General features: G+C 62.3%; 1 protein-coding gene across 1 annotated transcript; it reads right to left on the bottom strand.

Annotated features, from left to right (window-relative positions):
- Positions 1-4324: 4324 nt before the first annotated feature.
- On the bottom strand, positions 4325-5707 carry LOC107500623 (protein S100-A15A-like). The gene is made up of 3 exons (XM_036235179.1): positions 5427-5707; positions 5294-5306; positions 4325-4501 (listed from the first exon to the last, which is right to left on the bottom strand). Exons 1-3 carry the CDS (start codon positions 5705-5707, stop codon positions 4325-4327), a joined length of 471 nt encoding a protein of 156 aa, XP_036091072.1.
- Between the last annotated feature and the right edge of the window lie 6329 nt (positions 5708-12036).

Raw genomic sequence — 12036 nt, 5'->3', positions numbered from 1 at the left:
CAGAGTCTCCCTTCAACCTACAAAATATGAGAAAATAACTGCAAATCACATATCTGATAAAGGGTTAGAATCCGGAATATCTAAAGAACTACAACTTAACAACAAAAAAAAACAGCGCCCTGATTGACGAATGGTCAAAGGGACTTGAATAGACATTTCTCCAACGAAGATACACAAAGAGTCAATAAGCAGATGACTAACCTTTAAAGAACTGCAGATCCAAACCACGGTTAGCTGTCCACTCACACGCATGAGAATGGCAACATAAACAGAAAATAACGAGGGTTGGGGGGGACGTGGAGAAATTGGAACCCTCGTGCCCTGCTGGCAGGAGTGTGAGATGGCGCAGCCGCCATGGAAAACGATGGTGGTTCCTCAAAAAAGTAAAAACAGAATCACCAGATAATCCAGCACTTGGACTTCTGGGTTTCTATACAAAATAATTGAAAGCAGAGTCTCAAAAAAGTATTCGTACAGCCACGTTCATAGCAGCGTTCTTCACAAGAGTCAAAAGGTGGAAGCAACCTAAGCATCTGTCCACGGATGATGGGCAGATAAAATGTGGTTCGTACCCGCCGTGGAATATTATTCAGCCTTTAAAAAGGAAGGAAATTCTGACGCGAGGCGGATGAACCTCGAGGACATTACGCTAAGTGAAATAAGCCAGACACGGAAAGACAGATACTGTACGAACCCACTTAGGTGAGGTACCTTCAGGCGTCAAGTTCATAGAGACAGAGAGGGAGGGGGTGGTGGCGGGGGGCGGGGTGAGTTGCATGTCGAGGATGGAGTTTCAGGTGCAAAATGGTAACAGTCATGGAGATCAAATGTGAACGTACTTACGACTGAACTGTACGCTTAAAAATGGTTAAAATGGTAAACTTTACGCTATGTGTATTTTGCCACAATTAAAGTGGTTTTAATTTTTAAGTGTTTCCACCTACAAATGAAGAGAATCTACCTTATAGTGCTGTTGTGAGCATTAATAATATTTATGATTCGTGGACTTTTCTTAGTATCATGACATTTTGATAAAACGTTTACACAAAATCCGAGTCAAGCACTCGGAGCAGTGTGGGGCAAGGGGCCCCGTGTGCGGGCGCAGCATGGTCCCTGCGCCGCGGGTGTCCCGGGCCCCCCAGATGGGCTGCCGGCCCCCAAGGACGAGGACGCAGCCTGGATCACCCGCCTCTGCCTCCCTGGCGAACCCAGGAGCAGCAATGACGACCAATCATGAGAACAAACAGGAGCGAAATCAGGGCTGGGACAGATCCGGCTTTCACGGCGGGCCAGGTACCCTGGGAAGTGCTTTATGGCCACCGAGCCATTTAATTCTCTCAGCCTATGGGGTTTGGACTCTCACAATTCCCGTCTCGCAGATGAGGAAACCGAGGCCCCGCGAGACACAACATTTGATGCGTCAAGTGATTCAGGTGACTTATGAAGTGGTGTGACCATCGCTCACTTCCCGCCCACGCCTGGAATGCCTCTGCCCCGCAAGCCCTCCTCCCACTTCCTGATCCAGTCCGGGCGCCCTCTGCTGGCTGGCCTTGGCCGGCCCGACCCTCCCTCCCCACCCCTGTCGCCAAGAGTTCATCCTTCTCTCCTGCTCCCCAAAGCCCTTGTGCGCCCCAGTGCGCGCCCTGCTGCATTGTGATCCCCCTGGTTGTTGTCTGCCTTCTCTTTGAGACCAGGAGCCTCTTACGAGCAGAAACCACATCATGCCCCTAGGGCCTGGTACATAGTAAGTGCTCGATTAATATTTACTGGGGGGGGGGGCGGGTAGGTGGATGTGAAATTGAACGCTTGTCTCTCTCTTCTCCAGTGCAGAAATTCCCGTTATCACGCCAGCCGCCTTCGATCACTTTTGGAACAGGCAGGAGATATAAATCTGCCACCCAAATGCAGCCTAACTCCCTTGGCAAGAGATTAGTCAACCTGTTTCTGATGTACGACATGACACGTTTCGACCAACGGTCGAGGGCTTGTTCACCAGGCCCTCTCCCGTGTGACCTAAGCCCATGAAGCACGTCACAGTCACAGAGTGTTTGGGCACCCACCGACCCCGTGAAGTGAGTCGTACAGGTACCATTATCCGTGTGTGACAGAGGAGGAAACCGAGGCACGGGGAGTTGCTCGAGCTCCTTCTTGTGGGCGCGTCTCCTGCCTTGTCTTGGTGCTTTGGCACCAAGGAGCAGACATCGGAACAAGGAAGCTGGCTTCTGTGGGACTGTCCTTGGCATGTGCTATCCAGCCCGGGGCAGAGCCCTCTGTCAGCGGGGACAATGAGGGGCTGGTCGGGATGACGTCTCCCCAGACCCTGACCCGGGGACACGGCTCTCTTAAAGCTCCACCCCCGCACCCCTCCCCCAGACAGTCCCTCAGGGACAGCTTTCTTCATCCAGAGAGTAAGGAGAACAGTCTCCAGGCCCAGTGAGGGAGATGCAAGGTGCACGTGAGCTCGTCAAGGGCGTGCTGGCCCGCGGAGGCCGGAACCCGGGCCCCCAGAGGCGCACCCCCAGACACAGCCGCAGGGGCTGCAGAGGGGGCAGGAGGTGGGCCAGCTGTCCCAGGGGAGCGGACACCCCAGGGGAGAGGACGTCCCAGGCATTGGGCAAGCAAGGCAGGGGAGGCAGGGCCTGCAATCCCGCTGTCGGACGTGGGGTAACCCGGGGGCAGCGGAACCTGGCTCTGTTTACAGGAAAGAGCTCGGTCCCCTCTGTGTCCCAACAGACCTGAGCCCGCCCGGCGGGGGCTGAGGAAGTGAGGACAGCGTGGGAAGGGCCGTGGAGAAACCCCGCTGGGCAGACCCGGGGGGGGGGGGCGGGGGCAGTGCTCAAAGGCCTGCAAAGATGGGCAAGAGGAACCGTGCCCTGGGCCTGGGGACGGGTGGCCTGGGTCACCAGCCAGCAGCCTCCCTGCCTCGGACGAGAGGAAGACGCCTGTGGGGGGCGGCAGAGAGCCGGTCGCGGTCGGATTCCCGCCGTTTCCTGAATGCCGCCCCCCAGCTCCGCTGCGCACGCACTGCATGCTGGCCCTGGGCCCCATGGGATGAGGAGGTGGCGAGACGCAGCCCCTGGCCCGGCGGAGGACGCAGACAGCAAGCCCCACCGGGGGGCAGCAGGACACGCACCTCCACGGGGGTGGGGTTCAGGCCCCATGAGTGCCGAAGGTCCGGGGGGATGGCTGGGGGCCCAGCCGAGTCCCAAAGGGCAAACACTGGCAAGCGTGGGAGGGGTGGCGAGGGGGGCCCGGCCCGGAGAGCAGCCGGACGAAACCCGGCTTCAGAGCTCGACGCGTGAGGGACAGAAGCCCCCGCTCAGCCCGCGGCGCCCAGACCAGCTGCGGAGGGCCCCAAACCCAGCCCCTTAAGCCACCCCCACCCCACCCCCGCCCCTCCGTCAGCTGCAGGGGGAAGCAGCGCAGGCGATGGCCCGTGCGTCGTTTCTGCCACATCCAGACCGTCCTCAGAGAAGAAAGCCGCCACGATGGGCCCCGCAGGGCGTAAGGACGGGGGTCCGGGGGACCCTCCGTCCCTCCGGGGTACGGCACAGAGACAGGGCAGGAGCCCGGGACCACAGGAGGACGTGGCTCGGTGAGTCACAGGTATCCCTGAGTCGGAGTAACGCCCACGCCCATCATCATTTTTTATTAGTAAAACCAGACCCAGCCCTTCTCGCCTCCAGGAAGACTTCCCTGATTGACAGTCACCCCTCATCGCGCTTCCCCACAACAGGCCGGGTCGCTGGCTTTGCCCTAGTCTCGGTCTCTGACTCAGCGCACGCTGAACCCACCTCACAGTCCTCCCTCCCCGGCTGGCCCTGACGCCGCCACCCTCGTCAGCTGCCAGCGCCAGCACCGGCACCCTCATCCCCGCCCCCCGCCATCCGGGGCCCTGCTCGGCTGCTCCGCCTTTGTGCGCAGGCGCGTTGGGGCTCCCCCAGTCCCCGGAGACCTCCACAGGCAGGGCCTACACGGCCGGCGCCTCCGCCCCCCACCCCCGGGCCCCTGTCCCATCGTGCGTGTGCAGTGAATGAGTGACCAGAACGTCACGTGTTGAGGGCCGGCTCCCCGAAGAGGAGACTCCCCCTCTGGGTCGAAGGCAGAGGGCAAGGGCCGCCTCCCGCTCAGACGCGGCTCCAGGGGGGACCCGGTACCTGGGGGACCGAATCCCCCCTTCCCTAACCGTGAACTGAGACACCGGAAACTGTCACGAAATTGCTTTATTCGCCTTCCTCGCGTGGTCCTCCCCGCGGACACGCGCGTGTGTGTGCACGCCCGCAGGGCGCACGCAGCTGGCCCCGGGGAGGCTGCTGCGCCCCCCTCAGTAGAGGCCGCGCTGGGCGCAGCGCTGGGCGCACAGCCGCCGGTGGTACTGCAGGTGGCAGTCCCTCAGCAGCTTGCCCAGCACGTACAGGAACTCGTCGAAGGAGAGCTGGTTGTCCTTGTCCTTGTCCGCCGCCCGGAACAGCTCACTGATGAAGTACGGCTCCCTCCGGCCCTGAGGAAGGGCGGGCGGTCAGCCGCTGCCCCGGCCGCGGCCCCGCAAGACCGCCAGGCTCTCCACCGCCCACTGGCGGGGGCCAGGCCAGGCCGGGGCCAGGGGTGGCCCTGCCAGCCAGGGGCTGGAAACGGCTCCTCGCTCAGTGGCAGGGACACAGCATGCTGCAGAATCAGGCACAAGGGGCAGAGCGGGGCAGGTCCCGGCGCCCGGGCCTGGGCTGCGCCGTGCCCACGGACAAGACAGGCGGTGTAGACCGGCGCTGCTGGCTGGTGGCCGACTGGCCGCAGCTGCAGAGCAGGGCTGAGCGACCGGCCGCCCGCCGGTGGCTGCCCTGCTGATCGCCAAGCTCCCCTGCAGGGACCACCCAGCCCGGGGGCTTCACACCAGCAGCTCCTCAGGGCAGAGCCCACCTGCCCTGTGTCTGCACCTCCAGCCCCACGCGGGGCCAGCACCAGGCAGGGCCAGCTGTCGCCGCCTGGGACACCTGCCAGGGATTATTTGTGACATCACGTCCCCCAGGGAGGGTGCAGGACGAGGCGAGGACAAAGCCTTGGGCCCTGGGGCTGTCCAGGGTGTCCCACGACAGGCGGCCTTGAGGCCTGGGGACGGCTAGGAGAGGACAGGCCCGTGCGCAGGGGCAGGGGGAAGGGGTAGGAGCTGTCCCCGCGAGGAGCCAGACGGGACAGAACAAACAGGTTTGCGGTTGGGGTGGAGTTTCGGGGGATTAGCGAGGCTCGGCTGGCGTGGGGGCCCTGCCGGCAGCCTCAGGGGACAAAGCCGGCCGCAGACCCTGCCCGCAGCGCTGCCCCCACAGGGTAAAGTCCTCCAGCAGCCGCCTGCCCACCCCCCCTTACCACCCGCCCGACCCTGCAACCGCCCGTCCACCCCCGCGACGGCCCGTCACCCGCCCCTGAGCCCCGACCCGCTCACCAGGCTGTCCAGGAAGCGGGGCACGTTGTCCTCCAGCAGGGCCTTCAGCTCCTGCAGGGACAGAGTCTCCACGTCCCCCTCCCGGGCCGCGTACTGGTGGTAGCAGCGGACCAGCTGGACGAGGGACTCCTCCACTGGGGTGTCTGTCATGGCGGCCAGGCTCCGGCAGGAACAGGGCCAGCTCTGGGGGTGCACGGGGGAGCAGCTGGGCACAGGAGGAAACTGGGAGGGCAGAGCAGCCTCGTCTGGGCCAGGTCCCCACAGGGGGCCCATCCACGAGAATCTTCCCCCCCTTCGTCTGACCCCTCACAGCGTGGCTCAGCGTCCTTGTCCCCAGGAGGCTCTGATACAAACTGAGGACACTGGCTCTGTCCCCTCCCTGAGACTACAGGCTTCAGAGGACAGGAGCTGTGCTCTCTCCCTGACCCTGCTCGGACCCAGCGTGGTCCACCCGTCCTCACGACTGCCCCGGGAGAGGTGCTGACCTGTCGTGTGGGGCGGAGGCCGCTCTGATCGCAGCCGCGGCCTGCGGCGTGTCCGAGGGGCTGCCCAGCACTCGGGCGGGAGGCAGATGTGCGCACAGGGGTCCTGCCACCACGTCCCACGTCCCGCCCTTCCTCGGTGCCTCTGACGGTGGCGGCTGCCGGGCTGGTGGCTCCTCACAGGCTCAGCGGCGGCGGCTGAGCTTTAATTGCATTCCTGAGATGACATCACACGGCGTTTGTTCCCTACAATTAACTCAATGACTTCGAGGGCCACCTTCCCCCCGAGCCTGATCGGAAGCATCTCAGGCCCACACGGGGTCACGTCGCCCGTCTCCAGGCCTCAGAGCCCGTCCTCCCAGCTCCCGCTCGGGAGTCGGACACACAACTGCAATACGACTTTCTCGAGTGCCCTCCCTCAGCTGGTGAACCCCTGAACCCCATAGTCACGGAGCACGTGCATCCATCCATCCAACAAGTGTCCCCGAGCACCCACAGTGCCCCAGGCACCCCGAGGCGATGCAAGGAGGGGCCGGGGCCAGCACACGGGGCGGGACGAGCAGAGGGAGAGTCATGCACTGGGAACGGGGTGCCCTGGGTACCCAGGAAGGAACGTCTGGCTGGGGGTCGAGGAAGAGTTCCTCGGGGGGTGGGCGTCGAGGTGGGACCTGACGGAAAGGTTCTGCTGCGAGGAGAGGTGTGCGGGACCAGCACCCCACACGCGGGAAGCAGCAGGGCAGAGGCCTGGCGGGTCGAGCGGGTGGCCGGCCAGGCGGACAGAGCCCACGGGGCTCCAGCGAGCAGTCAGGAGGCACGGGGCTGCAGAGGACGAGGAGGGCGGAGGCAGAACGGGAAGGGCCCCGTGTGCCCGCAAGAGCCACGACGTCGTCGCACGCACAGGAAGATGGCAGAGAGGACCGCGCGGCCTTGGGTGACGGGCGGCCGCTGAGAGGGAGGTGGTAGGGACAGCTCCAATGTCAAGAAATGACCGGCCGCCACGTTTCTGGAAGTGGCCCTGCCCCAAGCGAGGCCAGGTGTGTAGGCTTGGCCTCCGCACAGCAGCCGCCTGGGCCTCTGAGTGACAGGTGAACCGCCTTCCCCTGGTGAAGCCTGCTGTCAGCCGGCCCTTCCGCCCCACCCGCCGCGACTCCCCTAGGAGGGGCCGTGCGGGCTGGTTGGTGAGTCTCCCAGAAGGGGGCACCAAAGGACAGGCCATCGAGCCAGAGGGTGGCTGCACCCCAGGACGCATCAGCAGCTCAAGCCAAATCCTTCCCAGTTCCCTGGGCAGCCTCCCTCTGCCCGGTGCAGTGGCTTCCTCAGCAAGCACGTGGTTCGTCAGTTCAAGAAAATGGAAACATGGCTCAAACTCCCGAAAGGGGAAACGTGCCGAGGTCGAGTCACAGAGGGTCTGTCGGACACCTTCGATTCGGCCACCATCCCCTGGGAATTTTCACCCAGAAAGTAATTCGACAGATGTTAAAAAAGCAGTAAACAGGAAACATTCACCACGGCAACATTTATAGCCAAGAAACGAAAATGAAAACCTAGAAACCACCTAACGAAGGGATTTGGCACGCCGGCGTGGCCTTGGACAGTAGCTCGATGACTCGCCACTCAGAAGAAACTCCATTTTTGACCCATAGCTTTTTTGGGGGGAGGCGGTCCTATCACACCCCCCTTCACCCTGTCAATCGGGGACAAAAATGACCTCCACGCACTGTCACAACGCCCCGTGACTCAGCGGGGTTTATCCCAGGGACGCGAGGAGGGTCCACCATATGCGAGATAACGTGTCAGCGAAATGAAGCAAAAAAAAACCAGAAAGGCGCCTGACCGAGTTCGACACCCATTCGTGATGAAAACTCCCAACGAAACGGAGCAGACAAACATCGGCTCCAAATGGCCGGTAGGTCCAAAGGCGACAAGTACGGGAATAAAGCTCCTGAGTCACGGGACGCCAGGTCCGAGTCCTGAGGGCGGGCGGACTTCCTAAACAGGACAGAAGACGCGCCGGTCCCGCAGGGCATGGGGTGGCCGGGACTTGTCACTCGACCAACCAGGCCACTCAGGTCTGGAGTCCTTGATGGGCGACCTAAGCTCTGGTCAGAACAGAGTCAGAATCCTAGGAGGCCCCCACCTCCCCACCTGGGGGCTGGTATCAGGTGAGGGCATGTCCGAGGCCCCATGACAAAAGACAGGGACAGGCTCAGGAGGCCACCCCAGGAAAAAGCCCCTGAGCTGGGCTTGTGACAGAAGGCAACGGGCCGGGCACCGTCCTCACTCCTGGAGGCGAGGGGAAGAGTAGCCGGGGGCAGAGACGGCCTCTGCGGCCGGACCCCGTCGGCAGGTGGGCAGAGCGCACAGGGGCCCTGGCACAGAACTTGACCGTCAGCCTGAGGACGAGCATTTACAGAACAAGACATCCGGCCTTCGGCTGGGAGAGAGCTAAAAATGGAGTCGATGATCGATGGTGCCCACGTGGCGAGGCCCCCCCAAAGCCTCAAGAGCGCGGGCTTCCGGGGACTCGTGGGCTGGCGGACACGTCCACGTCGGGAGGGCGACGCACCCCAACTCCACAAAGACAGAAGCTCCTGCTCTCGGGACGTTCCCAGACCTCGCCGCCCACGCTCTTGGCCGGGACGTTCACCTGTGTCCTTCATCACGGCCCCTCACAAGCCGGGAACCGTAAGCAGGTGTTCCCCTGAGTTCCGGGAGCCACTCTCGCAAATTAATCGAACCCGAGGGGCAGGAGGTCATCGGAACCTCAGTCTGTAGCCGAGTCGGACCGAAGTCGTGGGTAACCTGGCGACCTACTGCTGGCGATCGGTCTGGAGTCGGGGGAGTCTCGTGGGACCGAGCCCTTCGCCTGTGGGATCTGGCGCTCTCCAGGTAGACTGCGTCAGAATAGAGTTAAAATGTAGGACATGCCGCCGGTGTCTCAGAGAACTGCGTGGCGTGGGGAAAACCCCCACGTATTTGGTGACCAGAGGTGTCGGGAGAGACGCATCCTGTGTGAGAGTAAAGGAGAGACCCACGGGGAAGAAATTCACAGCCCTGAACGGCTGGGTTTCCCCTGCTCGGATGGGGGGAGGTGCTGCGGGTGTGGCCGGTTTAGGGGCTCAGAGACCGGCAGACGGCTGGGTGCCCACACGCGATAAATGCCTCGGCGACGTCCTGCTCGCCCGCGGCCTCGCCCGTCCCATGGGCGAGTCACCCCTGGGATCTGTGCATCAGCCAGCCCCCCAAGGCTAGGTGTGCTCAGCTCTGCAATCCGCCCAAGAAATGCCCGAACCAGCTTGAGCGGAAGAGCCTGCCGAGTGATCGATCACCTGCGCCCAACACACAGGCCCCGGGAGCCGCGACGCGAAGCTGGTGCGGGCCAGCGGCGCAGAGGAGGGTCCTAGAACACACACACGCTCCATTTAATGCACACGCCGTAAAATCCACCCATTGAAAGGGCATGGTCGCATTCGGGCTTTCCACAGAGTTGTGCCACCTGCACGACGATTAATTTTCAAACATTTCCATCGCTCCGAGGAGGAGCCCGCGCGCTCGGCTGTCGGCGGCCAGTCCTCTCGCTGCGCCGTGTCCCCCCAACTCCGTCCCCCTCGCCCGGGGCAGCCACGCCGCCCCTCCCTGTCTTCTCAGATGCGCCTGTCCTGGCCACTTCACGGAGCCGGGGCCGCACACCACCGCGTGTGCCCTTCCGGGACGGAACTTTCCCCGGGCGCGACGCCGGTGATGATCTCACGTGCCCGACGCTTCTCTCGACCAACTCCCACTTTCTCCTTTTCCAAAATCGCGCAATCCTGCCTCTCGTCACGATTTTTACCCCAGGCTCGGATTAAACTGCTTCCTTGACACCGTAGCAGAGGTAAATGGTTTCTTTTCCGATGGACACTTAAATATCAAGAATCATGAATAAAGTAAACCTCGACTTTAAAATCAGGAAATAAAATTAAGTTAAAACTTAATTATTTTCCTTTTCCCCCGTTTCTGTCAACTCCTGATTGATGATTACATCCGCGATATGCGATTTTATGTGAAGGCCTGCGATGGGCTCGGAGGCGAGGTCAGAACACAAATCCACAGGAATACACACCTGTAAAAAAAAAAAAAAAAGTGTAATTTAGTGCCGAATGCGGGAGAGCAGTGCAGCCCAGAAAGAAGGTCGGGAATCGTGGGGGACCCTCCCGAGACAGCTGAACACGACAAGGGCTCGGAATCTGGGGAAGCAGAAAGCCACGTCTTGGCACCCCGGGGGGACAATCTGGCTGGCTCTGCCTATGACGGGGCCCAGAAGAGCGACAGCTGTGCTTGTAAATCAGAACCACGAAGTCCCCGCTGGTGGGGTGCCCCCCCCTTCTCTCCAACTCACCAGTTTCAGCTAGACACCCCACCCTCGCTCGCTGAGAATGGGCGAGCCGGGGAATGGTCCTGGGGAGTCCGAGGGGATTCTCCACAGACAGCGCCCCAGGTGTGAGCAGATGAGTTCTGCAGGGAACTCCCGGGTCGCCTCCCCACGCTGTCTGTGTACCTGGCCTCGGAGGGAGCAAACCCCTTTGGTATCAGGCTCCTGGAGTCAATCGCGATAACCTCTCCCCACTAACCCATTGCAGACAGGGTCCCCGTGGCGGGGGGTCTTGTCCCCTCCAGCGTGAGGGCTGAGTGGCAGACTCGCGTCCTGACTGCCCAGCGCACATTCCTGCCTCCTCCCCTCTCCTGACCGCGGCTGGAGGCCAGCAGGACCTTGAACGGCCACAGGCAGAGGCATTCCCGGTCTCCGAACGTGGCCTGGGCCCCCAGCCCTGCCTTGCTCACGTCCCCTGCACAGTGCCGGTCAGTACGGCAGCCCCCCAAGGCCCCGGCCACAGAACAAAGCTTTCGCCGACTCCCCCACCCGACGAGTGACTTCTCCCTGCCCAGGATCCGCATCTGCTTTGCTGGGTCTACCAGAGTTTACGGGGTCCTCGGCCCACACTGGGCGCTGGGCTGTGGTATCGGGGAGCTGCCACCCAGGCCTCGGGAGCTCGGCCAGGGAACCGCCGTGGCAAACGGCGGGAGCGAGGACATGAGCGATGGGGCTCTGCCCGTGGAAGGCGCCACAGGGGGCGTGACCGCTGACCTGCGGACGCTGGGCCTGCGTCCTCGGCCGCCCGCCCACTCCGCGGCTCCCACGGGCAGCGTGGGGCCCCAGCTCGCTGACGGGAGTGCCGCCTGGACGTGCAGCCGCGCTCAGTGCCATCCACACCTGCGACACCGCCCTCGGCCACGCTTGCACACGCACACACACACGCACACATGCACACGCACACACGCACACACACGCACACACACACACACACGCACACACACACACCCAGCGCAGAGTCGCCGCTCAAATGTCGATGGCACAAACATGTCGACGAATGAATAGAGGGAGAGACGGCCAAGAGGGCGAAGGACTTCTGTTTCTCCTCCCCAGGAACTGTGACTCCCAGAGAGCCCGGGCCGCCTCCTTCCCAGACTACGGAAAAGAAGATCTCGCCCAGAAGCGGGGGGCAGGGGAAGGCGCCGAGCACCATTTCCGGGCTCCCGGCCACCTGGGGTGACTCTCCTGACAGAGCAGGTCCTGGCGGCAAGGAGCTCTCATGCCGAAGCAGATTGGGGGCTGCTCCCCAATGAACCCGGAAGTCCCCTGTGTCATGAGGATGATTCGGGAAGGGGGCGGCAAGTCCCCTGTGTCATCAGGACGATTCGGGAAGGGGGGGGGTGGCAAGAACATGATTAAATCACTGAATCATCAGCCGCTCTTTCACCACGACCCAATGGACACACTTGACTCGAACACTGCATCCCCCGAAAATGGACCAGCCACCCCACTGCAGGCTGGGACACAGCAAACCACAGAGGGTTTTGCATAGAGGAAGAGGAAGGCCACCAAAGGCCATTGCAGGAGTCATCAGCGTGGGCGGGGAGCCAAGCTTGCCCAAGTCCTGCCTGATGGCTCATTCCACGTTGGCCAACACCGCCATTGCCTTGGGGACCCCGGGCACCCCTGAGGCGGCAGGTGACATTCAGCAGTGTGGGGCTCAGCTCAGACAGAGGGTGGTGACCTCGAGCCTCCCCTCACTGCAGGTG

The sequence above is a fragment of the Rousettus aegyptiacus genome, unplaced genomic scaffold (assembly GCF_014176215.1).
Source record: "Rousettus aegyptiacus isolate mRouAeg1 unplaced genomic scaffold, mRouAeg1.p scaffold_m13_p_17, whole genome shotgun sequence".
Taxonomy (NCBI): Eukaryota; Metazoa; Chordata; class Mammalia; order Chiroptera; family Pteropodidae; genus Rousettus; species Rousettus aegyptiacus.
Note: the sequence above shows the minus strand (reverse complement) of the source record. Positions and strands in the feature narration are given on the sequence as shown.